The following is a 25,156-nucleotide window of genomic DNA, read 5'->3' as shown; positions in this document are numbered from 1 at the left end:
CAGCAGCATAAAAACCTTTTGAGTCTCTCATAAATAACCCTAGTAAACTCACTGCTTCCCCGATCTGGACGTGGGTAGATTCTCCTTTGCTCTGCTGGCCCTGTCTCCATCTGGAGTGAAGAGGCATTTCTTTACACTTCTCAGGAGAGCCACATGACATCCAGGGAGTGAGGAGAAGAGAAGGTAGGGGGAGCTGAGGGGAGGGAATATGAATTGGGCAGGTAACACTGGGACAGTCATGCTCTCGGTCACCATAGCCTGATGGCTCCTGCCCTTTGTCTTCTGAACAAACATGCCCAACTCACCAAAACTACAACTATCTGCCAGAGTGTATGCCTGCCTTGTACCGGTTCCTTATTGGCTGTAAACTTCTCATAGACATCGATGGGCTACACTGGCCCTTCCTCCACACCCAAACTATACAGTTCAGGGTGGGCTGCTCTTCGGGTGCTTAAGTGAAGGTATATGAGAACAGATGAGTGAGCAGATTGAGGGGCAGATGGATGGGCTGGATTAATAGAGAGGCAGGGAGAAGACAGTGGATGGATGATGGATGGGTGGGTGGGTGGATGGATGGATGGGTGGGTGGATGGGTGGATGGTTAGATGATGGATGATGGGTAGATGGGTGGATGATGGATGGATGGGTGGATGGATGGATGGGAGATAGACACAGTCCATGTGTCTGTTTCTCCTTGTGTCTGTACTTTACCAATGACATACCTGCTATGACAGTGACCAGCCTGGGCTCAGGACACAGGGTCCTCTCTGCCAGCTGCCTCTTCCTCTTCCTGCCATCTATGATACCAACGCCAGCTAGTTCTACCACACCTCAAATCAGGGCTGTGCAGCGAGCACTGCCCTCCGAGGCCTGTTGATGCTCACTGTGGGCTGGGAACAGTCTGCTCCGGGCATCATCAGGCTGCCAGTGTGCCAGTGGGAGCCCAGAGGGCATGCACACTAAACTGCATGTGGCCAGACACCCATCAGGGACCCCCATGACCTTCCCGTTCTGGGGCACCTCCAGCAGCAGGGCCCCTGAAGCCTATTCGTATGTATCAAGTCATTGACATGTAGCTATTTATACCAAGTCCCATCTTGAGTTTCTGGTGTCGGCTGACTCCTGAAGGCCAAGTGGGTTCTGAAATAGGCTAATGTAGCCTCTGGTCAACCAAGAGGTGACCCAGGGGAACTTCTGGAAATGCAGGACTCCCACACACATACATCCAGGGCTGGGAAGCACAGTTATTCAATTAATCCCCATCCTCTACTTCCTGGAACTAGAGGACCGTGAGTAGCAGGGACAACAGCAGAGCGGGTACTGTCTGCTCCCTGGTTCCTTCCCCAGGCCTGAAACAAAGGCCCGCAAGGTCTCAGCCAGGACAGCCAAGCAAAACTAAGCAAAGCACCCTAGAATTCTGAGGCACTGTCCCTCAAACCCTTAAGATGTGCCGGGGAGGCTGGCTTGGGTGCACGCTGCCTCTCGTGCTCCGGGGCTGGGAATCTGTGCTCAACTTCTGTCTCGGAGGGCACGCCAGCCAGACGAACCAGCCCCAGCCTCCTCTGTGGCTGCCTGCCAGGCCGAGAGAGCCACTCCTGTTCTGGGTTGTTCCGTACCTCTGCAGCGCTGGTCCCTTCCAGCACTGCCCTGGCCCCTCCTGTCTAACTGAGAAGAGATCTGACTGTACAGCATAGGCTAGCTTTGAAATCATGGGTGACCCTCCTGCCTCAGCCTTCTGAGTGGAAGGCCGAGCTGGACTGTGTCTGTACTTTACCGACTAAGCCATATCCTCAAGCTCTTATTGGGCTTTTTTATTTCATATGCATCTTATTTGTTTTGTGTGGGGATGGAAGAGCATGCACACCACAGCACAGGTGTGAGGGCAGAGGGCAGGTGGTGGTAGCTGGTTCTCTCTTGCTACCATGTGTGTCTGTCCCAAGAACCAGACTCAGGTGTCGGGTACCTTTACCCACTACTCCATCCAGCTGGCCCCTCTTCAGGGTTTTGTTGTTATAGAGTGCTTCTCTTACTATGTAGCTACAAAGGCTGTTCTTGGTTGTCAACTTGACCACATCTGGAATTAACTAAGACCCCAAAATGGAGGGGCACATCTCTGAGGGCTCTGTGCTTATTTCAGCATGGGAAGACCTACTTCCTACGCAGATGGTTTGAGGCAGGGAAACCCACCTGTAATCTGGGCCTCATCTGCCGGCAGCCGATATAAGGGGCATGGAAGGAGGAAGCTTTTGCTCTTTGCCAGCTTGTGCTAGCAAACCCATTCCTTCACTGGCATTAAAGACTACTTCTTTGGAACCCCAGCATCTGCTGAAGAACAGCGGAGGCATCCAGCCGCGTGGAATGAGCAGATATTGGATTCCCAGACAGCCATTGTTAGATTAGCTGGACCACAGCCTATAAATCATAAACCATTCGAATAAATCTCCTTTCTTTTGTTTTTCTTTTTTTCTTTTTTTTTTTGGGGGGGGTCGTTTTGTTTTTTTGAAACAAGGTTTCTCTGTGTAACAGTCCTGGCTGTTCTGGAACTCACTTTGTAGACCAGGCTGGCCTCAAACTCACAGAGATCCCCTTGCTTCTGCCTCCCAAGTGCTGGGATTAAAGGTGTAAGCCACCACAGCCAGGCATAAATTATATACATACATACACACATACATACATACACACCACATATATATGTGTGTGTGTGTGTAAAGAGAGAGAGATTTGTTCTATAAGTTCTATTCACCTAGAGAACGCTAATACAGTAGCCCTGGCTAGCTTAGAATTCTCTATATATACCAGGTTGGACTTGAACTTCTAAGAGATCAGCCCACCACTACCTACTGAGTCTGGGATTAAAGATGTAAACTATCTAATCCAGCCTTACAGAATTAAATCAAATGTTATTATATATGTGCGTATGTATGAGCACACATGGCATGTGTGCGTGTGTGGGGGAAGGCATTGGATCCCCTGAAGCTGGAGTTACAGGTGGTCATGAGCCAAACATGGGTACTGGGATTCAGGACCTCTGAAAGAGAAGGTGAACCATCTCTCTACCTGTAGGGCATTTTTTTTCTTAATTTTAAAAAATACATTTCGAATAAATGGAACCACCTGTTGTCTTTCACAAGCCATGAGAAGGGAGACATGGTTAGCCAGTACGGCCCTACCAGTATGGCATCACCTCGGGGGTAGGATTTCTACCTAGGAACTGCTCTGAGAGGACATTCAGACCACAGCGGTGTGCCAGTCAGGCCCGTGAAGTGAGAACTGGGTAGAGCCCAAGTACTGGAACTATGCAAGGTTAGGAAAAAGGCTTCCCTGAAGGAGGCAGCCTTCACACAGGCCCTGAGGCAGGAACAAGCTTGGCATGTGAACCAGAGCTGAGCAGGAGACGGCTGGAAGACGAGTGGGTGCAGCCATGTCGTTATGGTCCTTGGCACTGAGCACAGATTTTACATCAAGCAAGGTAGGGGCTGACTGAGAGCCCCATTTGTCACTGCTACGGAGGTCCCAGGGTAGGGAGATCATAGGACATGGTGCTTCTTTTTGGCCACTATTGATTGGTTCTTTCTCTACACTGAGAAACTGTCTTATGTAAGAACTCAGGAAAGATGTCTTTCCGGTGGAGAAGTCTGGACATTCAGAAATGGCACCTCGAAAGGGGAAGGAAAAGAAGGAGGAACAGGTCATCAGCCTTGGGCCTCAAGTGGCTGAAGGAGAGAATGTATTTGGTGTCTGCCATATTTTTGCATCCTTCAATGACACCTTTGTCCATGTTACCGATCTTTCTGGCAAGGAAACCATCTGTCGGGTGACTGGTGGGATGAAGGTAAAGGCTGACGGAGATGAGTCTTCTCCATATGCAGCCATGTTGGCTGCCCAGGATGTCGCCCAGAGACGCAAGGAGCTGGGCATCACTGCCTTGCATAGCAAACTCCGAGCCACAGGAGGAAACAGGACCAAGACCCCTGGACCTGGAGCCCAGTCAGCCCTCAGAGCTCTTGCTCATTCAGGGATGAAGATTGGACGGATTGAGGATGTCACCCCCATCCCCTCTGACAGCACCCGAAGGAAGGGAGGTCGTCGTGGTCGCCGTCTGTGAACAGGGCTTCTCAAATTACTTTCTGTTAATAAATTGCTTTGTATAAGCTAAAAAAAAAAAAAAAAAAAAAAAAAAAAAGAACTCAGGAAAGACATTTCCAAACTAAACATGTCACTGTGGGCAGTGACAGCGCCTTCCCCACAATGCCTCTCTCCTACTTTTTGCCCTTTGGCTGGGATCCTTAGAGCTAAACAGACCCCAGGACCTGTGGGGCAGAGTTTGAAGAAGTAATACATTCCTGGTGTAATTTTATCCTTGTAAAATGCAAGAAAACAACACAACAGTACAGCCCCAAGACGTGGACATCCCGTGCTTTTTCTGGTCTCTTCCCAGCTAACTACCAAGGTCAAGTATTTGGACCCAGCCTGTCTTCTGACCCAGATCACCAAAAGCCTGAGCAAAGGCTCTCAGACAGCAAATGATCCTCTCCCACAGCAGTGTCTGTCCCCAAGATGCAGAGAAGTGAGCCTTGAGGGCACACTCAGCCCCACAGGACAGGCCCTGTCCCGCCTTGGGCAGCATGCAACCTCAGCTTAGTGTTCCATTCCCTCACACACTGTCCCTAAACCCAATAGTTCCAGACATAATACCAGCCCCCACAGCTGGCCCACCCATGCTCAGCCTACGATGTACCTAGATGACAGCACATAGGGTCCCACCAGATCCCTATAGGGACTGTCCCTGGGCCTCCTCTCCAATGGTTCTGAAGCTCAACTATAGAGTACCTGATGTGTACCAGGCCTGTGGGCCCTTCCCCAGCCCTCCTAGAGGGTCAGAGCTCCACACAAAGAAGGCCAGGAAGGACATCAGTGTAAAAGCAGGCTCTAACGTGTTCCTCCCTGTCCTTCTCTCTCTGGCTTTTTTATGTATGTTCTCTTAAAAACAGGATGGAGAGATGAGGCTCAGCAAGTTACACACCTGCCTGGCCAGCACGCATGAGACCCTGAGTTCCGCCTCCGGAGAAGAAAAGGAAACCAGATGTTATGGTGCACAGCTGTAGCCTCGGTGCTCAGGAGGCTGAGACAGGAAGGGGACAAGTTCTAGACCACCCTGGGCTACATATCAAGATCTCGTCTCAAAAGGAAAAAAAGCCACAAGCAGAATGGGCTGCTGTCTCATCTGTTGCCCTCTCACTTCTTAGAACCCAAAGCCACAGGTGGAGTAGAGATGTGAGCTTTACCACCTGGGCCACAGAGCATTAAGACTGTATCCCTCTATGAGGACTGATGGGTTTAATGGCACCGGCCTCAGGACGGTGTGTAACACACACACACACACACACACACACACACACACACACACGCGTACGTGTCCCGAAGGCATCCAGATGGCTCAGAGGCTGTGGGGATCAAGCCCAGGCCTCCAGACCCATAGTTCAGGGCCCAGTAGCCACCACAAGCACTGGACTAGGAGTCAGCAGGCCTGGACTTGGATGTCGGCTTCACAAATTGTCCATTCAGTTCTAAAGAGGTCCCTGCCCTCAGCTCCAGGCTTCACTGGAACTTTTAAAGACCCGTTCCTCCATCAAATCTGCCCTCCGGCAACTCCATCTCAGTTGAGAGAGGGTAGAGGTAAGAGCATTGTGAAGGTGACCATAGGAGGCTCTTACATGACTCTCAGCTCAGGACAAAGTCACAACTCACAGAGATCCCAGGAGTGGTGGTTGTGTCCATCACCGGGAAGACTCCTTGCCTTGGAAATATTAGAGGCAACCAGGTAAATGGACACCGCAGGTTCTTGCCCTTGGTGTTCTCCAAGTCAGGAACGCGTGCATGCTCCTTGCCCTCCAGCAAGCTCACCCTGTCCCAAGGCCCTGGGCTGCATAATGCTTGCCCCCGATCTAATCTGCTGGGGGCCCCCAGCCCTGTCCTGAAGCTTCCCTCTTTCCATAACCTTCAGTGGCTCCCAGGAACAAACTCCAGGGCTCAGCAGCACCCTTCCATCCACGGTCCCTTGTGTTTGAAAAGTTCGTCTAGGTGCCATCCAAATCCAAGTTTCTGACCCTGCTTGGACGCACTCGGACATCGGACTCCCAGCGCGTTCACCTAAGGAGACAGGAAGCCTAGGGGAGGCCCCTCCAGGTGGGGAACAGTTCTAGAACTCTCTTTACTAGCTGCGTCCAATCCCGCAGGCCTTGGAGAGTCGCGGAGTTCCACGGGAGTGCTCGCCACAGTGTCCCCGTGACACTGGCAAGGACGCTGAGTTTGAGCAGCAGAGTCGCATCCAAACACCGTGAGGGGCCCCAGGGTCGAAGCAGAGCGAGCGCCGCCCCTAGCACTAAGCAGTTGGGAGGTTCCGGGTCCAGTGCGCAATGTGTCCACTGCACTGCCCCTACCCTGTGCGGCGCGGGCGGGCCCGAGAAGCACAGTCTTTGTCTGCAGCGTCCCGTAGCGGCCCCTCCCGCCTAGTCCGAGGCCACACCCTCCCGGAGCGCCCAGCCAGTGAAATTTGGCGGCGGCAGACAGAGCGCGGGGGTGTTGTCCGCGCCTCGTGTACTCATTGGTTGCGCTCTGCACCCGCGGGGGCTGCAGCTGGTAGGGCGGGGTGCGCAGCGCGAGGTGAGGCCCGGCGTGCTGGACGCCAGGGGAGCGCTTTTCTTGGAGTCACTCAGCCGCCACCCGGAGCAAGCTTTGCGCCTGGCGGCCAGACAGCCGGAGCACCGAGGAGTAGTAGGACTCAGGCGGCTCGTGGGGCCGGGCCATGGCGCTCGACTTCCTGGCTGGATGCGCTGGAGGTAAGGGCACTCCAGGCATGCCAGGCACGCAGCCTGCCTGGTGCACGGGGACAGGTGTCTCCTGGACCCTTCCGTGGGCACTGGGTGTGAGGTCTGGGGATCCCGGTGGCACCGCGCCTTGGCCAGAAGAAGGGACAGAGGGGAGGATGCGGGCGCTCAGCCCTCTGATTCTTACCTCCCGGCAGCTGCAGCTGTCCGAGTGAGGCTGGTGACACCAGAGGGTTGGCCTGGTCCCAGGCGCCCAGTGCTTCCCATGTGGTGCTTTGAGCTACTAGAGGGCACAGAAGAGGAGGAAACGGTCTACTGGGTGGTCAGGACAACCTGACTCGGGAAAGCTTGGGGCAGAGAGCAGACCAGCTTTGCCCATGACCTGGCTGTGCAGACAGACCTGTTGAACCTTTAGTGTCTTTTCTTTTACCTAGAGGCAGTTTATTTAGTAAGTATTAAATACAGAACCCGTTTTAACCATTGAGATCCCAGGTAAATTGGCCGATATGGCAATGGTCTGGCTGGTTATGTCAAGGTCGAGTTCAGCTCCGAGGCCCAGGCCTGGCTCCTCACCCACTTGTCTCCCTCTGCTTGCCATCATAGCCCTACCCGGAAAGGTCTCACCTGAAACAGTGATTGACTGCTCTTGGCCTTAGGTGCTTAGTCCGTGCTTGCTTCTTCCTGGATGGAGAAGGCTGGTCTGGCAGGATGCCTTCCCAGGACAGTGATGTGCCCACAAAGGGCTTGAGAGTTGCCAGACTGTTCCCCAGGCTTTCCTCTGTAAGCTGTGGGAGGGGGACAAAGCCCAGGATTTCTGCAAGTTGGTGAGGAATTAGACACCCAGACGGGGTCCCATCTTCGCCCCATAGAAGGATGAAGGCACCTTCTATGACCAAGGTCCCCTTATTTTGCGGCAATCTCCCAGGGGCCAGGGTTCCCTCTGTGGTTGCAACCTGGTCAGTACAGTTGTCCTAGGGAACATCTATTCACCCCTTGGCCAGACCTGCTTAGAGACCCAGACCACCCCCATGATTCAGCCACCCCTTGGACTCTTGGCTCAACCAGTCTTTCCTACCCGGGACATCCCCACCCAGGGTGCACAGAGTGCCCAGCTACATGGAAGTCATGCAGGGTGGGTCTGAGATGGGACTCACTTGCAGAGCCTCTTCTGGGCTCATCCAGTAAGGAAAGAAATGGGAAGAGGTTGTAACCTCACATTCAGCCTCTCTGAAGTGATGGGGCTGCTGGGGGAGGGGCATGATCTGATTATGCCCTGGGTGTGCCTTGGGGTTCCCATCACTGCATGCTGTCAGGCATGCTCTGGATGTGGGGATCTGGCCTCCTAAAGTGCCTGCCTGCCTGCTTGGAAGGGTTGATGGTGAGGCCACTTCTCCAGAGGAAGAACGCACTGTGGGTGTGCCTGTGTGGCCCAATGCACGTCCTACCCCGCGCCTTTAGCCTCTGTGGGAGGCAGGGCAAATATCTTGACTAACGAATGGTTTCTGGTAGAAATTTATCTAGTAGAAAGAAGCGTGGGGATGTTTTTAACCACTGGCCTCTGTGAGTCCTGGTTTTGCCCCAGCCACCACTAACCAGGAAGTTAAAAGCGGGTAAAAATTGGTGACTCTTCAGAGGGAGGAAACAGGGTCCCACCACTAGAAAGGGTCATGTTGGGAGGACACGAGGGGCTCCAGGGGAAAAGGAGCCTGCCTGGAAATGGTGACTGGGGGGGATTATAGTGGAAATTTCCCTGGCTTGGAAGAGGGCCTGAATCTGCAACCCGAGGGCTGTGGAGTGCCAAGGGGGGTTGCCTTAAAGAAACAGGCACACCCTTGGCATCCCCTGGCGATGTTCCTAAAATCCACTTGCAAACTCTCCAAGGTGTCCTGCAAAAACCATGAGGCTTCCCCCCTGCAGGACTGGATGTCACCCTGCAGACTCCGAGAGGAACCATGGGAAAGCGGCAGAGATGCGGGCCAGGGGCCATCCCTGATAGGACCAGGATAGATGAGTGGTTAGGACACAGCCCCAAGCATGGCTAGAGCTCCAGTTGCATCACTACAGTACCATAGATGTACTGCTGTGGGCTTCTGGGTTCTGGTTTCCTCGTTTGTAGAATGAGTTCGTTGGCCTCTGGAGTGGGAGGGCTGGGATCGGTATGAACCAAGAACAGTGGCTGGCAGTGTGTAACGTTATTGTTCATTGCCCAACACTAGCCATTGCAGTTAGACATAAAAATACTAGCAACCAAAGGGGGCCTCTTTCTTCCTGCATTGCTAAGGGAGTAGCCCAGGGCCTCAAGCATGGTGAGCAAACCCCCAGCACTGGCTACATGCCAGCCCCAAAGAGGCTCATTGGTAGAAGTTTTCCTAGAGAAGGAAACCTCCGCCGACTTCTGTTCTGAGAGATGGGGTCACTGGGCTGCAGGGGGTGTGGGGATGTTCACTACCAAAGGGCCACTCTGAGGAATGTTCTTAAGCCTTTGGGGAGAGGTGAACCCTGCTCTTGTGGGTGGGGTCTCTGGCATGATTCAGGGTAGTGTGGTGCTTGGGAGGTGTCAGGCAGCAGGCAGTGGATGCTCAGGCAGTATTTCCTGCTGGTTCCTAATCTCCAGGCTATCCTAGAGTGGGGGGTAGGGGAAGGAGGATGCTAAGTGCCTTTCAGGTGACCAAGGCCAAGACAATGAGCCCTTCCTGAGCATGCTGGAAGATAAGTAAATCCTGGTGGCAGGTTAACCTCCGACTCCAACATCCCAGGTTCAAATCCCAGTGAAATGTTGAAATCCCAGTGACAGGCTAACCTCCAACTCCAGCATCTCCAGAGCCTCTTGTAGTGTTAGGCTTTGGGATGGTGCTGTACAGTTCCCCAAGGGACATATCACCTCAGGGAACTGCAGAGGAAGGCAAAGGCCACATCTGTGAGTTAAGCTGATGCTGGCTGCCCCTTGTTACCAGAGGGGAAGTTACAGGAATTCCTGGCGTATACCCAGGGTCCCGTAGGGACCTGATCAGGGTTCCTTCCCATTTGTCATGCCTGTTTACCTTTCCTTGGCAGAGCCTTACCCTCCCAGGATTCTGCAAAGTTCTGCATTTGGGTCACAGGTACCTTTTTTCTTCCAGGTGTGGCAGGTGTGCTTGTGGGACACCCCTTTGACACAGTGAAGGTGAGTCTCTTGTCCAGGTACAGGCTTGCAGGATTTCTGGCCTGGGAATACAGTTAAGATCATCCCTCAAGTTTTAAACGAAGGCAGGGTGGCTATTCCTCACTTAAGGAGCCAACTGACCCTTCCTCCTGGGCATTGTTCAGTCTCCCACAGAGGCTGAACAGCCTGAGATCACAGGCTCAGCTTTACTTGGCAGGCACAGACTGGGGGTGTTGACAGACAGGTTTCTTATCAGCCAGGGAGAGAAAGCCCACCCAGTTCTGATGTAGAGTTCCGCTAGCATCTCCTTTGAATTGCTGTTTTATGTGTTTTGCCTGCGTGTATGTTTGTGCGTCACGTGTGTTCCTGGAAGGACTGGAGTTTTAAGGTGGTTGTGAGCAGCTGTGCAGGTGCTGGGAATTGAACCCAGATCTTTTGAGAGATCAGCCAGTACTGTTAACTGCTGAGCCATCTCTTTAGCTCCATCCTAACATCTTCCTGAAAGAAAATAAGAGGTGGGAAAAGGCAGAAATATAAGGAATCAAACCCTTCTGAACCATGTGTGGTAGGTAGCACGCCTGGAATCCCAGTCCTGGGGAGAATTAAGAATTTGTCACCATCTTGTTAGGAAAGCCCGCCTCAGCAGCTGGGTGTGGTAGCGGCATTGGGAGGCTAAGGCAGAAGGACCACCACAAGTTTGAGGTCAGTCTGAGCTGTATAGCAAGATCACGTGACACCAGAAATGAACTCAAGGCTATTTATCTTTCGGTCTTTCTGGATCAGTGCTTGTCACAACTTTTTTGAGTGCTGGCATGTACCTGCAAGGCAGTGTCACCCAGCAAGGTCCTAAGGGACACTTTCAAATGGAAGGACGTCCCGGGGTAGGTACCTCCTGAATCACACCTCAATTAACTGGAGCTCTGGATCCTTAGCGTCCCAGGACAGAGGTCGAGGACACAGACCCACATCCTCTGGTGGAAAGCCCTGTAGGTGCTCGAGCTAGGCACATCAGGACCCTGCGTCTGCCATTTTCCTCAGACCCAGTGGCCTGTGATCAGTCCAGGCTCTAAACCTGGCTTTGTTCCCACTTGTGTGAGGAAAAAGCTGGCTGCTGAACACACCATCCCAAGCTAGCTTGAGCTTCACATCCTTTGTCTTCCTTCAGAGAACCAGGTGTTTGTTGGCGCAGAAAATAATAGCTCATTAATTCAGAGCTGGGATTTGTTCCAGTGTGGGTGTAAGGGCCTGGCCTTGTGCATTGACTTCGAACTTAACAAAGCTCTGTCCTGGGTCCAGGCATCTTCAAGGTGATGGGGTGGATGAGGTTACTAAGGCCCGTTGTTCAAAGTGCACCAGAATAACTTGTGTCACATTAATGGGTTAATTGCAGGCTCTAGGGGGCATAGACCTGTCACCTGGCATCCCTGAGGAGAAGGCCAGAGAGCAGCCACTTGGCAAGCAGTGGCCCATGATTTCCACTCATAGGCTTGCAAGATTGAAGCCCTGGTATAACCTGTCCACAAGGTGACCCACCATGCCCACAGTCTGCCTGGACGCCTTCTCCCACCCACAGTGAGGTTAGCCACATTCACACATCGTTGTGTTTATATCTTGTGGTCAAATGTCTCAAGCACCTCCCACAGCTGTGTCCAGCCAATAAGAGCCATGGATTCACTTCCTCAGCCCGGCATTGCAGAGGCTGCTGACTTGACTGGTACTTGCTTCTGAAGCAGGGTCCCTTGGGCATGAAAGCACTTTGTCCTGGTAACCCCAACTCCTCTGAGCTGCTGAGCCCACGACCACCCCTCTGCAGTTATTCAGCCATGAGAGCCAATCCCCTGCCCACAGATGCCCATAAAGTGATCTTTCAGAAAATCATCTTGTACACCACCAACCCCCAACTATGGTTGAGCTATTGGCATTCGAGCAAACTGGCCATAAAAAGCTGTTTGTCTGTCTTTAACGTATATGGGTGTCTTGTCTGTATGTACCATGTATGTACCTGATGCCCATGGAGGCCAGAAGAGAGCATTGGATCCCCTGGAACTGGAGTTATAGAAATTTGAACCACAGAGTGGGAATTGAACCTGAGTCCCCTCATAGAGCAGCCAGTGCTCTTAACCACCGAGCCACCTCATCAGCCCCGCGCACGTGCTAGGTAAACTAGTATAGTTCTATCACTGAGCCACAACCCCAGCCCATGACTGACCCTTTCTGAATCAGGGCTAGGAGACTTCCTAGCTCTTGCGACCATGATGCAGCTTAGTTTCCCCCACAGCAGTAACGTGGGTTCCAAGTTCAGGGTATGCATCCTCTCCTCATGCCGCCATGAAGCCGGCATATCAAGAGCAGATAAGTTCTCAGGCAACAAAGAGTGCTTTGATGTGGAAGAGGTTCTGGGCCACTGGGTCTGGCAGTGTCCCCAGGTCCTGGAGTTATTGCCACGGGGGCCTAGGGAGGCCGTCAGCTGCCTGCCGCCACTCATGACTCATAGGGCTGCTATGCTAGCAGGAGCAGAGTGGAGGTCCAGTGTCCCACCCGGATAGAGGACTGTGACGGGGCACCAGGCTGTGATTCCTCTGTGGCCTCAGCCTCAGAGGACAAGTGTCAGCTGAACACGCGTTGGTTCCAGGAGCTGGTCTGGTGACGCACATGCACATGCGAGACCTCTCTTCTTCCGCTTGTCTTGGGGACTCGAAGCCCACCTGCAGCTGGCTGTCCTTGTAGCTGTTAGCTCTCAAACACCCAACCAACTGCACCCTGGAGTCCCAGGTTCACAAGCAGCTTGGCTGCCGGCCTTGTGCCCTGCAGGCCGGGGGAACTGCCTCAGTGGCTCAGCCGGTCCCTGCTCACTGGCTTTGCCCCTGCAGGTACGGCTGCAGGTACAGAACATGGAGAAGCCCCAGTACCGAGGGACACTGCACTGCTTCCAGTCCATCGTCAAGCAGGAGAGTGTGAGTGTCTGGGCGGGGCAATTGTTGGGCTGGGGAGCAAGTCTGGAGGAGCTATCACCCCGGGCCAGAGGTCCAGGAGAGGACCATGGGCCATCTTGGATTGAGGGCTTTGTGTCTGCGCGCTGCCTATGAGCCGCCAGCGGTGAGGGCTGCCACTCGCCTATGGAGGGCCTGACGAGAGTGGCTGGGCAACAGGAACAGAGTGGCATCCCTCATCCCTGATGGCATTTCTGTCTCTGCAGGTGCTGGGCCTGTATAGAGGTCTGGGCTCACCACTAATGGGGCTCACCTTTATCAATGCGCTGGTGTTTGGGGTGCAAGGCAACACCCTTAGGGCCCTGGGCCAGGACTCACCACTCAACCAGTTCCTGGCTGGGGCCGCGGCAGGCGCCATTCAGTGTGTCATCTGTTGCCCCATGGAACTGGCCAAGACGAGGCTGCAGCTACAAGACGCGGGCCCTGCTCGAACCTACAAGGGCTCCCTGGACTGCCTGGTACAGATTTACCGGCACGAGGGCCTGCGTGGCATCAACCGAGGCATGGTGTCTACGCTTCTGCGCGAGACACCTAGCTTTGGTGTCTACTTCCTCACCTACGACGTACTGACACGTGCCATGGGCTGCGAGCCGGATGACCGCCTGCTGGTGCCCAAGCTGCTGCTGGCCGGGGGCACGTCGGGCATCACATCCTGGCTCTCCACCTATCCTATGGACGTGGTTAAGTCACGACTGCAAGCCGATGGGCTGCAAGGAGCCCCTCGCTACCACGGCATCATCGACTGCATGCGGCAGAGCTACCGGGCTGAGGGCTGGCAAGTCTTCACGCGGGGGCTGGCCTCCACGCTGCTGCGTGCTTTCCCGGTCAATGCTGCCACCTTTACCACAGTCACTGTGGTACTTTCGTATACCCGGGGCGGGGAGGCCCAGCTAGACAGCGAGGCAGTTCCGGGCACCTCTGCCAACCCTGCTGGGCCTGCCCTGGCCCAGCCTTCCAGTCTGTGATGCTGTGATCCCATCAACTTCCCCAGGGCCCACTTGGCTGAAACCTGACACAGATAATGTGGCTTCTCAGCCAGGCTCCTTGCTCCTTGGCTGGTGACAGCAGCCAGGCTACACCCCACTGACCTCCTGTTTCTCCTTCGCTGTAAAACGGGGACTCTCGTCATACATGGTACATCCGGGAAGGTCAAGCCTCGCTAAGTTGACACTCCGTACACAGCACTGCCACTGAGAATCTCCCAAGACCTACACTCCAGGGCTCTCTCCTGAGCCAACTGTAACAAGCTGGCCAAGGGCCCACCCATTCCCCAAATCCTCCACCCACGAGTCCCAGGAAGACATTGGCCACCTCTTACCATCAGGGGCAGAGGCCAGTGTAGGGTGTGCCTGGCGTGTCTCAGCTGTTACCCTTGAGCTGCATGTGGGGGCTTGGGCCCTGGCAGCGAGCCTGTTGAGGGTCCTGCCCGTGCATGGAGAGCAAGTCACTGGTCTCAGTGTCCCCACAGTGAAACTGTGTGACAGCTGTGGCAAGAGGAAGTCATCTCATCCATGGGCCTCTAGCTACCTGTCTGTAAAATGGGGACCTTGGTCAGCCGAGGTCTGGCTCACTACCACCAGTCAGGATTCCCAGTGATGGGTGGGCAGAGGGACCAGTAGAACAGCGTGGGATTGCTCCACTCCCCCAGTAAATGTCTCTGTGGGAATTCTCAGTGCCTGTGCCCCTGGTCTCGGCACCAGGTATAGTGAGGCCAGTTTGTGCTCTCCTGCTGGCTGTCACTGTTATACAGGACCCTCCAAAGGAGTAAAGTCTCGTTTCCTAAGTGTGTGAGGCTCCCCTTCGCATGGTGCAAGGATTCATCTTCTTCCTTACGCTGCATTCAGTGGCTACGGTTTATGTACTTGGACCTGGACACATGATTTGAGTAGATCAAGAGTATATCTAAGCCTTCCTGGTCCACACAGTGGTGGTAAATGGAGGCATGAGGATTACTTAAGGTAAAATCACGAGCATGCCCTTTAGCAAGTATTGGCTTTCATTCCTGGAATTGGAGGCTGTGGTCCCCTGGTGGAGGAAAGCTATGAGTGTGTATGCCCTGTGACTAGTCTTTATTCTGCCAACTCCCAGATCATGACATGGAGACTTGTTAATAGTTATGAATGCTCAGCCTTAACTTAGGCTTATTTCTAACTAGCTCTTATAGCTGAAATCAAACCATTTCTATTAATGTTACCATGTGGCTCGTGGCTTTTACCTCTCCTCCTGCATGCCCTACTTCCTCTGCATCTGGCTGGTGACCGCATCTTTCTTCTTCCCAGAGGTCTGTCTGTCCGGAAGTCCAGCCTATACCTCTTGCCCAGCTATTGGCCACTTAGCACTTTATTAAACCAATCACAGTGACACATCTTTAAACAGTGTAATCAAACATCTCGTAACATTTCCCCCTTTTTGTCTAAATAAAAAGGAGATGGTTTTAACTCTTAACAGAGTAAAACGATATACAATAATAACACTTATAAGGTAAGAATTATATTTACAATATCCAGTCCATTTGTATTTGGCAAATTTGGAGAAATTACCCTATTAATCTTATCTTGATGAGTTCAAAGTTTTATACTTAAACCATATTTTTTTTATCATACTTCTATTACCAACCCCAAACTATTTAGACCTCAAGATGAACAATTTAAGCTTTTATGCCTCTCAACCTTATACACTTCTTTATACCTCTTTTGTGAGTTTCTTTTCTGAATTTTGTAACAAGGAAAACTATAACTATCTTGTTTTCAACTCTACCAGAGATCCAAGAAGGACATAATGTTATCAGAGTAAACAGGAAATAGAGAGCAAGCAACTTCCAAAACTGTAGAAATGACAGAAATAGGCTGCCTGGACAGTCTCCCAAGGTTCCTCTGTAACATTTGGGCATCCATTTTCATCCCACAGGTCTGGAGTATCTGACAGACTGTTCTGCAAAGCAGGAATTTTGAAGGACTATCCTGCCTTGTCTTGGCAAAGTGAGACAGTCTCTTTTTTGTCCTGCTTGTCCAGTTTGGACAGCATACTGTCAGCAGTCGAGGCAAGGGCAGTTTCTCTGCCCAGTGATTAAACTTTGTCACAATAAAACAAACTCCATATGGAGGTTCTTTGATGTCCATCATCTTCCTTTGAAGTAGATCAGTGCTGGCAGGAGCAGATGTGCCTCAACGTCAAGAAAAGCCTTGTGCTATTAAAACATCTTAAATACCATGTTCTGTGGGTCTTGGAAGTGTTTGAAGATCGCCTATCTAAAATATAGCTCTGTTTGAAAACACACCTAACATGACTACAGGTTGGCTTATTATAGATGACTACCAATCTGTATTTGTTAATTACTCGTTACATTTTAAAATGAGCTGCATGAGCCCAATGCCCCAAAGAGTAGACACATGGAGTATAACAAAAATAACTTTAAATTTGTATCAATATGCCAAAGTCCGTACCAGTGTAAAATATCTGAGGTTAATAGTTGTCCCTTTTATCCATATCCCCCCCTTAAATGATGACAAACAACCCTAACTCACCAAATGGCCAAAATCCACTCACCCCACCTCTTGGAGAGTGTGGGTGTTGTGTTCTCTACACTGCTTTCTGTTATCTGTGGGGGACGGCATCTTTAGGGGACCTGAGAAAATAATTGAGATGATGTCAAGTCCTAGTAAAACCAGTCCTAACATTTGTTGTCTAGTCTTTGCGATAGGAAAGCTCAAGGCTTATCTGCAGTTCAGGCTAGAATGGTCTGTGATGCTGGACCGCCTTAGCCAGCAGCCTTGAAGCTGTTCTGGATGCAGAGCTCTGAGGAAACTGCAACAGAGGCATCTGAGATGCTGGATCACCTGGGCTACTTTTTGGTTTTGTCTATATATATATATATATATATAAAGGATTTCTCTGTGTAACAGCCTAGCTGTCCTGGAACTAGCTGTATAGACTAGGCTGACCTCAAACTCACAGAGATCCATCTGCCTCTGCCTCCCAAGTGCTAGAATTAAAGGCTGCTTGTCTTTATTGGTATCTGTTTTTTTTTTTTTCTGAAAACACACGAACTTTTAAAGTAACATACATATCTACATAACTATATTATGGAATGTGCAGTGTGCACAAGTCTGCTAAAAATGATTTTTTTTTTTTGTTTTATGTTTGAACAGGTAAAAGGCATTTAACTTTTAATTTGTTAGGACTGTATAACCTAACTGTAACATAAATCTCTACCCATGCCTTATGAAAGGATGTCATGTAATAATAAGTCATGAAACAAAGGACTCAAGACCATGATGGAGAAACCCATAGAATCAGCTGACCTGAGCTAGTGAGAGATCACTGACTCAGGTCTGACAAATGGGGAACCTGCATAAGACCAAACTAGACTCCCTTAATATAGGTGACAATGGTGTGACTGGGACAATATATGAGGCCACTGGCAGTGGGTCCAAGATATAACACTAATGCACAAACTGATTTAATGGGGCCCATTCTGTATGGAGAGATACCTTGCTCAGCCTAGACACTGAGGTGTGGGGGGCTGGGAGGGTGCCTTGGTCCTGACTCAACAAAATGATGGGACAGACTTAGCAGACTTCCTAGGGGAGGCCTTACCCTCTCTGATGAGCAGAGGTGAGGTGGAGGGAGTGGGGAGAGGAGGAGGAGAGGAGGGGGAACTGGGATTGGAATATAAAAAATAAACTAATAAAAAATTGAAAAAAAACTTGATCACACTTCTAAAAAAACTGAAAACCACCTCTAATAAATAGTAATAATAATAATAATGTCATGAAGATGCTATAGCCAACAAGATTTATCATGTCTCATCCCATCTCAGAGCTGTTCCCAAGTCAAACAATCAGCTTATACATCAGCTGTCTTGTAGTTTTTCTTTTCTTTTTTTTTTTTTTTTTTTTTTGTGCTTGTAGCCAAGAGTTTTAGATCTCCCTCAGTCAAATCTAATCTCAATTAACTTTGAAGGAATCTCATAGCCTTTCATTTCCTGTAGAAGCTAAAGCATCAACCTCTCCCCCAGGGCAACATATTTTTCAACTTCAGTTCTGAAGGCAAGACACCTCAAAGTGTCTATGCTGGTTTAACCCAGCAGTCCCTCGCATAACCCTATGTCTCTCAGCAGTCAGCATTTAAAAAAATTCAAAGTCAACCAAGTACCAATCAGGAACAGAGTGCCCTGGGTATGTCTCATCTTTATGTGGCTTACGTTTTTATTACTTTACACTTTCTTTAAAGACTTCACTTTATTATTTTTAAACTTTTTTCTATGACTGTCCATACCCATTTTCTTCCTTTAGCATTTAAGCACATTTTTTTCAACATTCTATACCTACTTAGAGGTTGTTTTAGGCCTGGGCTTGGCTTTACTAAGTGCCCAGAGTGTTCTCTGATCATGTGAGCAGACACTTATATTGCTAGGGGCAGCTAGGTCCTCCCTGACAGCCTAGCTGTAGCACAGCAGGAGCTCCACCTATTGGCCCAGCTCTTGCAAGTTGCTGAGCCCTCTTTGTGGAGTATCCCAGAGTGGCAGCCTATTGTGATTGCTCATGGAGAGGCCGATGTGGTGAGCATGACTTCTCTGTATGGTCATGCCATGTGGGGCCTAAAAAGGCCAGGTCAGAAAGCCTAGTGGAACTTCCTGAGCCTGGCTAGTCTTTGGCCTATCACTTCTACATAGGAGTGACTCAGCAAAACTGCCTCTGCCCAGCTACTGCTAACTCAGTGAAATTATTGGCCCTTACACCTTACCCATCCTGAGGTTGCCACCCTCTTTCTCAACATTATATATGTGCATGCCTGTTACAATAAAACGAGCTCCTGCTTTGACAAGGCTTCCAATTCGGTGTGCTTCTCTCTGGTGACTAGGAGGAGGGTCTGGGTCATCAACACTCCCCATCCCGCTCAGCCCCAGGAAGGGACTAGCTGGACCGGCCCTTCCACCCCTACCTGCCGGCGCTGCCAAGCATTGGAACACCAAATGTCCTGCCAGCAACCAAATAACAACACAGAGACTTCTTAATTATGGAAGCTTAGCCTTGGTTTAGGCTTGTTTCTAACTAGCTCTTATAACTTAAACTAACCCATTTGTATCAACCTAAGTGTTGCCACGAGGCTTGTGGCTTTTACCTGTCTCCCTGAATGTCCTACTTCCTCTGCCTCCAGCTGGCAACTCCCCCTTTCTTCTTCCCAGAGCTCCTGTCTGGAAGTCCAGCCTATACCTCCTGCCTTGCTGATGGCTGTATAGCTTTTTATTAAACCAATCGCAGTGACATATCTTTACACGATGTAATCAAATATCTGGCAAACATGCCCACCCAACTCAGCATCAGGGATGGCTTCCTGGAAGAGGGCTCCCTAGTCTGCCACACGGAGTCTTTGCCTCCCATGGCCACCAAAAGCTGTTCCCAGGAATCTCTTCCCAGACTAAAACCCAAAAGCGACTTAGTATAGATCATTGGTACCCACATGTCCCAGCTCTGCCACAGCACCCTTAGCACCTAACTCCAGTATATGAAATCAAACTTGCTCAGCTTCTAAGGACAGGAGGCCAGAAAGCCCAGAAGGCCCAGAAAGCCCAGAAAGCAGTGTCCTGTCGCCCCCTCACATCCCCACTCTGGTCTTTCTCCTCTCTTAGCTATTAAAAAAAAAAAAAAAAAAAAAAAAAAAAAAAAAAAGCTACACCCTGGGCAGGATATGCAGGAGACTGTCCCTGGCTCCTCTCAGCCTAGTGGCTGTTTCTCAAGGGCAGTCTGGATAGGGTCTGGGCCACAAGGCACTCTAGGTCCCCAAAATCCTCAACTCTACACACCCATGCTTTCCAAAAAGGTCCTAACATAACTAAGTAAGGCTGTGGGTCCGAGTCAGCCGCCTCCCTCCAGTACTAGGGTTACAAGACACAGATAAGCCCTTTGCTTGAGGAATGATGGATGGGAGCCATTCCGGCTGCCCTGTGGCTTCCTCCGAAATGATAACCTCAGTAGTAGCGACTGGTAGCACCATCATTACCGTCCCTACTTCCACTGTGAGAGCTGACTGGTGGGGCTCAACAACAAATGTGGGTTAAAAGAGGTGGTGGTGCTTAGTGAGTTTATCTCCTTTACTGTGTGCTGGGGGGCACACAGGTATGAGTTAGGAGACAACTTATGGTAGCTTTCTCCTTCCAGTGTATGAGCTCCAGGGACTGAACTCTGGTCACCAAGCTTGGAGGAAGGTGTCCTTCTCTGCTGATCCATCTTGCAATCCCAAACTTGGCTTACATTTTATTTTCTTGACTTGAACTCAGTCTAGTCTATTGAGTACTATATGAGAGTTGTTTTTTGTTTTGTTGTTTGTTTTGGTTTTTTCCTTTGTTTTTTTTGTTGTTTGTTTTGGTTTTTTCCTTTGTTGTTGTTTTTTTGTTTTTGTTTGTTTTGGTTTTTCTTTATTGTTGGTTTTTTGCTTTGTTTATTGTTTTTCTGGGTTTTATTTTTGGTTTTTCTGTGTAACAGTTCTGGCTGTCCTGGAACTCACCCTGTAGACCAGGCTGGCCTCAAACTCAGAGATCTGCCTGCCTCTGCCTCCCAAGTGCTGGGATTTAAAAGGTGCTGGAGTCACACAGATGTAGGGAATGATAGTCTAGAGGCTGGGCTTGGCCTTCAGTCACTTCATTATATAAATGCCGAAGCCTTGATCTAAGTTCCTCAGCTTTGAGTGTAAATGCCAAGAAAGAATGACTCCACATCTAGTTTACACAAACAAACGTCATCGCCATTGTACCGGGAGGCACAAACGGATGATTTGTGCCAGTAAATAATGATTTCTATATCAAATCACATGAGAATCACCGGACACATGAGCTTACCAATCACACTGAGTGGAATCGCCTCACCGGGGACTACAACTTGAGCAATGGGCTGGTGAGAGGACTCAATGAGGAAAGGGGCTTGCTGCCAACCTAACAACCTGAGTTCAATCCCTGGGACCCACGCTTTTCCTCTGACCTGCTCTGAACCCACCCACCTCAAACAACCCACCCGAGAGGCCTGCACTTGTGGCTCCTAAGGCTCACCTGGCCCCTAGTTCCTTGTGTCGGCTCTCTGCCTTCTGTACAGGCTCACTTAACTAAAAACCCTCTTGCCGCTCCTGCATTGTGTACAGTTGTGATGTGTGAAGTGTGATGGCAGTTAACATTAGTAAAGACAGAAATAAAGGGCTGAAGAGACTGGGTTAAGTAAGAGCATAAGACATGGGTTTGATTCCCACCATCGATAACTTCAGTTCCAGATCTGATACCCGCTTCTGACTTCCACAGGCATTGGGCACATGGTGCAGACATAACTGGAGGCAAAACATCTAATAAACCTAAAATGAATCTTTTTTCTTTATATATTTTTATAGTCTCTCTCTGTTTTATTTATTTTTATTTTATGTGCATTGGTGTTGGGACCCCTGGAACTGGAATTACAGTTAGTTGTGAGCTGCCATGTAGGTATTGGGAATCGAACCCAGATCCTCTGGAAGAGCAGTCAATGCTCTTAACCACTGAGCCATCTCTCCAGCCCAATAAATCTTAAAAAAAAAAAAAAAAAAAAAAAAAAAAGACAAGCAAAAGATTGTGGTGATATAGTGTTTATGATTTATTAAAGTAACTGAGGACCAAAATGCAAGGCCAGCCACTCTAATTAGCTATAGAATCTGGGCACACATCTTTAATCCCAGGACTTAGGAGATAAAGGCAGATGGATCTCTGTGAGTTCAAGGCCTCCTAGGTCTACACAAGAGTGAACCAGTCTAAAAGAAAATTAGCTCACACCTTTAATCCCAGCCCTAGAGAGGTATATACAAAGCCAGGAGCTCAGCATCTCAGGCAGCATTCTGAGATGTCTTCATCCACGCTGAGGATAGGCAGCAGTCTGAGGCTTGGTGAGAGCTCATGGGAACAGATCAGCCCTTTCAGCCTGAGGTAGAGGTGAGAGCTAGTGGCTTAGTTGCTTTGCTTTACTGATCTTGGAGCTTGAACCCCAGTATCAGTCTCTGAATTCTTATTTTTCGTGTTACAAAAGATTGGTTGCCATTGTTTGGCTTGACAAATACTTGTGTATTTCTTTTCTGTTTCAAACATGGTCTCACGCAGCCTATAGGCTAGTTTGGAACTCACTATATATATAGATCGAGCCAAGGTTGCCTTTGAACTCCTTGCCTGTGCCCTGCTGGGATCAGATGTGTGTGCTACCACACCCAACTAGTAATCTATTGCTAGTTAGTAAATTCTGAAGTGGGGAGATACAAATGTGTTCCCCAGTGTTTGTGCCCAGGCTAGTCCTGGCTGTTGGGTTTTCCTGCTGCCCTGTGAAGGATGGTGGGTACAGTGAGGACTGTGGTCTCTGATAGCACCACGCCACAGGTGACCTTCCTGTAAAACCAGACTGTGACATTGACTTTGTAAAGCTGTTGAGGGAATGTCATGGCACAGCTGTGAAGTAGTGCGTGCGTGTGTGTACATGAGCAGGAGGAACAGGAATTTGCTCTCTAGTCTGCTGAGACCCTAGGGAGGTAAGGTGTGCTGTGGTTTGCTCCTCCCTGATGTCCTGGCATTTCCCTCTTCATCTGACTCCAACCTTTTATCATCTAGATCAACCAAGAACTCCATTTACAGGGCCTATGGGAGGCTTGCTGGCATGGAGCAAGGGGCCATGCCTGCTCTTTATTTCATGAGGAACTACTCGCTGCCCGCCAAGGCGCAGGGCAGGAGCCCCAGTCTTTTAGCCCTGCTGCTCTCTATTCTCACTTGGTCTCCCAAATCATCCTTTCAAGAGAGATGGATTATAGCCTTGCCCTTCATGGCCCTTTAAACCCATAGGGACGAGGAAGGAACTGCACAGAAGTTTCCAGATCCTGCCTGCTACAGTTTTGTTTCCTTTCTTTGACTTCACCCAACACTTCCAGAACTTTATTTTTTTAACATTTGAAGCATTTTCCTGCCCTATATGCTGGGAACACTGTGTCTGCCCTGAAGCATTCTAGGCTTTTAGGTACACTTGCTCAAATGCCCCAAGCCTCAGCCCCCACCCTGATCTGCTGCTCTGTTCTTTGGGCCCACCAGTCTGGTTTTTAAAGCATAGACCGCATCCTATCACTTTCCTGGACAAAACCCACCAGTGGCTGCTAGATGTGACAAGATAAACCTCTAGCTGTGCCTCGAAGCTTGTGATGGATGCATCTGGCAGCATACATAGCGAAGCCAAGGGGCAGTGCAAAAGAGACGGCAGCCCCCTCAAGGCCCCCCCAGGGCTCGTCTGCCTCTCTGGGCTTCCTGTCAAATTGCAACGTGAAGAGCAAGGCTGGAGGTCAGAAATGAAAAGCAGGCGCATGTCTAGCTGGCAAAACTCCCTCACATGTCCCAGCCAGGTCCACCACAATTACCACGGGGACTCGTGGCCCACAGGGCTGCAGAGAAATTGACACAATCTTCTTGGGTTTTGTTTACTTTTGTGTAGGGGCATTTGGCCTGTAAGTATATCTGTGTACCATGTGCAGTGCCTGAAGAGATCAGGACAGTTCTGAACCACCATGTCAGAAGGGAGGGAAATGGCCACCTCAGTTTGTATCTACCTATGGTAGACAGAACTGGGGTCCCATGAGAACTACATCAACCCCTTCTTCAAGGGCAGTATCCCCATGTCCAACCCATTTCTTAAAGAGATTCAGCAGTGAGGTGAAATCTCAGGATCCAAACCTCCTTCCTTCCATCAGACTCACTGAAGTCCCTTTCCACCCAGGCATCAGCCCTTATACCCTCCCTCGCCCTCACCACCAGGTCTTAACCTATCTCTGGGATAGTGGCTCTCCCCACACATCAAGGACAGGACTCCACTGCTCTAGGGGAATACACAGTATGTAGCCCAGGCCTGAGAAAGGCCCCCTTTGGAATTCACAGCCTGGACACCCTCTTCCCATTGGCAGATGTCTCTTCTCCCTGGCACCAGACCACCTGGCTATGGCTTCTCAGATGAGGCTGCCCACTTGGTGAGAGGGACAAGCTCCCCACTTGCCCTGTCACCAACCCCTCTCATCCAGCCTCCCTGTACCACACACACCCAAGCCTTGAACTGGCAGGCCTGCACCTTAACTCATTTGCAGCTTTGGGACACGGGCAGCTCTTCATACATCAGGGTCCACAGCATCCTCCTGCACTGAAGATGGAAGGTCAGCTTGAACGGCATGGAGTGGAGGACATGTCTAGGACTCTGAGTGGACAAAGGCCAGAGTTTTAGAAAGCTTCCTGGTATGGGAGGATAGGAGAATGGGCCAAGTACTGGCTGCCCCTACCTGGGACAGAACATGTGGCAAGAACTGGAAATTCCCCTCCCCGAGTTCATGTGTACCAGCTGCCCCGCCTCCTCATTCTCCCTAAGCTTTCTTTCTTCCTTCTCTCCTTTTTGTTCTGTGTGGCCCTGGCTGCCCTGGAAACCAGAGATCCCAGGGATCCACTTGCCTCTGCCTTCCAAAGTGCTGGGATTGAAGGCATGCATGTTTTCATAGCATGACATTTAAGGTCTTCTGCTAGGTAAGGTACAAACGCCACTGAGGTAGGGTCATGATTTCCTTAAACAGGGCATGCTACATACGTAAGCCCTTGATGGAGCGAACCCGGCAATCCCAGCGAGGCAAGCCTGGGCACAATGACTCCTCTGGAGGCTGTAGCACAGGCTTGGGTTGAAGCTGAATTGTTATATGGGAACAGGCAATTTTCCAGTCAAAATGGGGAGCTACAGGTCTGGAGCTGAGCCCCAGGCTACTGACAGTGCAGGCCAGCAAGGCTCTAGTGAGGGTAACTGGCACAGCTTTCCTGTGTCCACAGCCGCTTACTGTTCTAGCTCAGAATGACCCAGCTGGGGTAGAAAGCCCCATGAACTAACTGTATTTGTAAAGGGTAAACAGGCGCTTCTCTGAAAGGAGGTTGGAGAGATAGTCCAGGCCAAGGGATCAGAGTGAAAGCTAAATGGGCTGCTTCTCCCCTCTTAGTGCAGCATGTTCCCCAATCCCTGCAGTTGTTTGGAGATGAAAGCATATATTCACATGTCACTCTGAGAAGCAGGCCTTGGGGAGCCTCCAGAGAACAGCCCATTTACCAACCAAAGATGCAGGAACCCCAGCTGCTCAGCCCTTTTGGCCTCAGAGGGGCTGGGGCCTTGCCACCTCAGCAACATGATGACTACAGC

The 25,156-nt window shown here is 50.4% G+C and overlaps 2 protein-coding genes across 2 annotated transcripts; both read left to right on the top strand.

Annotated features, from left to right (window-relative positions):
- The first annotated feature begins 3,640 nt into the window (after positions 1-3,640).
- Positions 3,641-4,151, top strand: LOC127231142 (40S ribosomal protein S14-like). Its single transcript, XM_051196609.1, has one exon. It carries the CDS (start codon positions 3,650-3,652, stop codon positions 4,103-4,105), a length of 456 nt encoding a protein of 151 aa, XP_051052566.1. The 5' UTR covers positions 3,641-3,649; the 3' UTR covers positions 4,106-4,151.
- A 2,493-nt stretch (positions 4,152-6,644) lies between these two features.
- Slc25a29 (solute carrier family 25 member 29) lies at positions 6,645-13,924 on the top strand. The gene is made up of 4 exons (XM_051196608.1): positions 6,645-6,839; positions 9,947-9,990; positions 12,840-12,923; positions 13,166-13,924. Exons 1-4 carry the CDS (start codon positions 6,806-6,808, stop codon positions 13,922-13,924), a joined length of 921 nt encoding a protein of 306 aa, XP_051052565.1. The 5' UTR covers positions 6,645-6,805.
- The last annotated feature ends 11,232 nt before the right edge of the window (positions 13,925-25,156 follow it).

The sequence above is a fragment of the Phodopus roborovskii genome, unplaced genomic scaffold, assembly GCF_943737965.1.
Source record: "Phodopus roborovskii unplaced genomic scaffold, PHOROB, whole genome shotgun sequence".
Taxonomy (NCBI): Eukaryota; Metazoa; Chordata; class Mammalia; order Rodentia; family Cricetidae; genus Phodopus; species Phodopus roborovskii.
The sequence above is the reverse complement of the archived record's forward strand: the minus strand, read 5'-3'. Positions and strand labels throughout refer to the sequence as shown.

Coding starts and splice junctions, on each gene's coding strand:
- LOC127231142 (XM_051196609.1), top strand. CDS start 3,650: ATGGCACCTCGAAAGGGGAAGGAAAAGAAGGAGGAACAGGTCATCAGC.
- Slc25a29 (XM_051196608.1), top strand. CDS start 6,806: ATGGCGCTCGACTTCCTGGCTGGATGCGCTGGAG. Junction 9,991..12,839: donor ACCCCTTTGACACAGTGAAG/GTGAGTCTCTTG, acceptor TTGCCCCTGCAG/GTACGGCTGCAGGTACAGAA. Junction 12,924..13,165: donor CCATCGTCAAGCAGGAGAGT/GTGAGTGTCTGG, acceptor CTGTCTCTGCAG/GTGCTGGGCCTGTATAGAGG.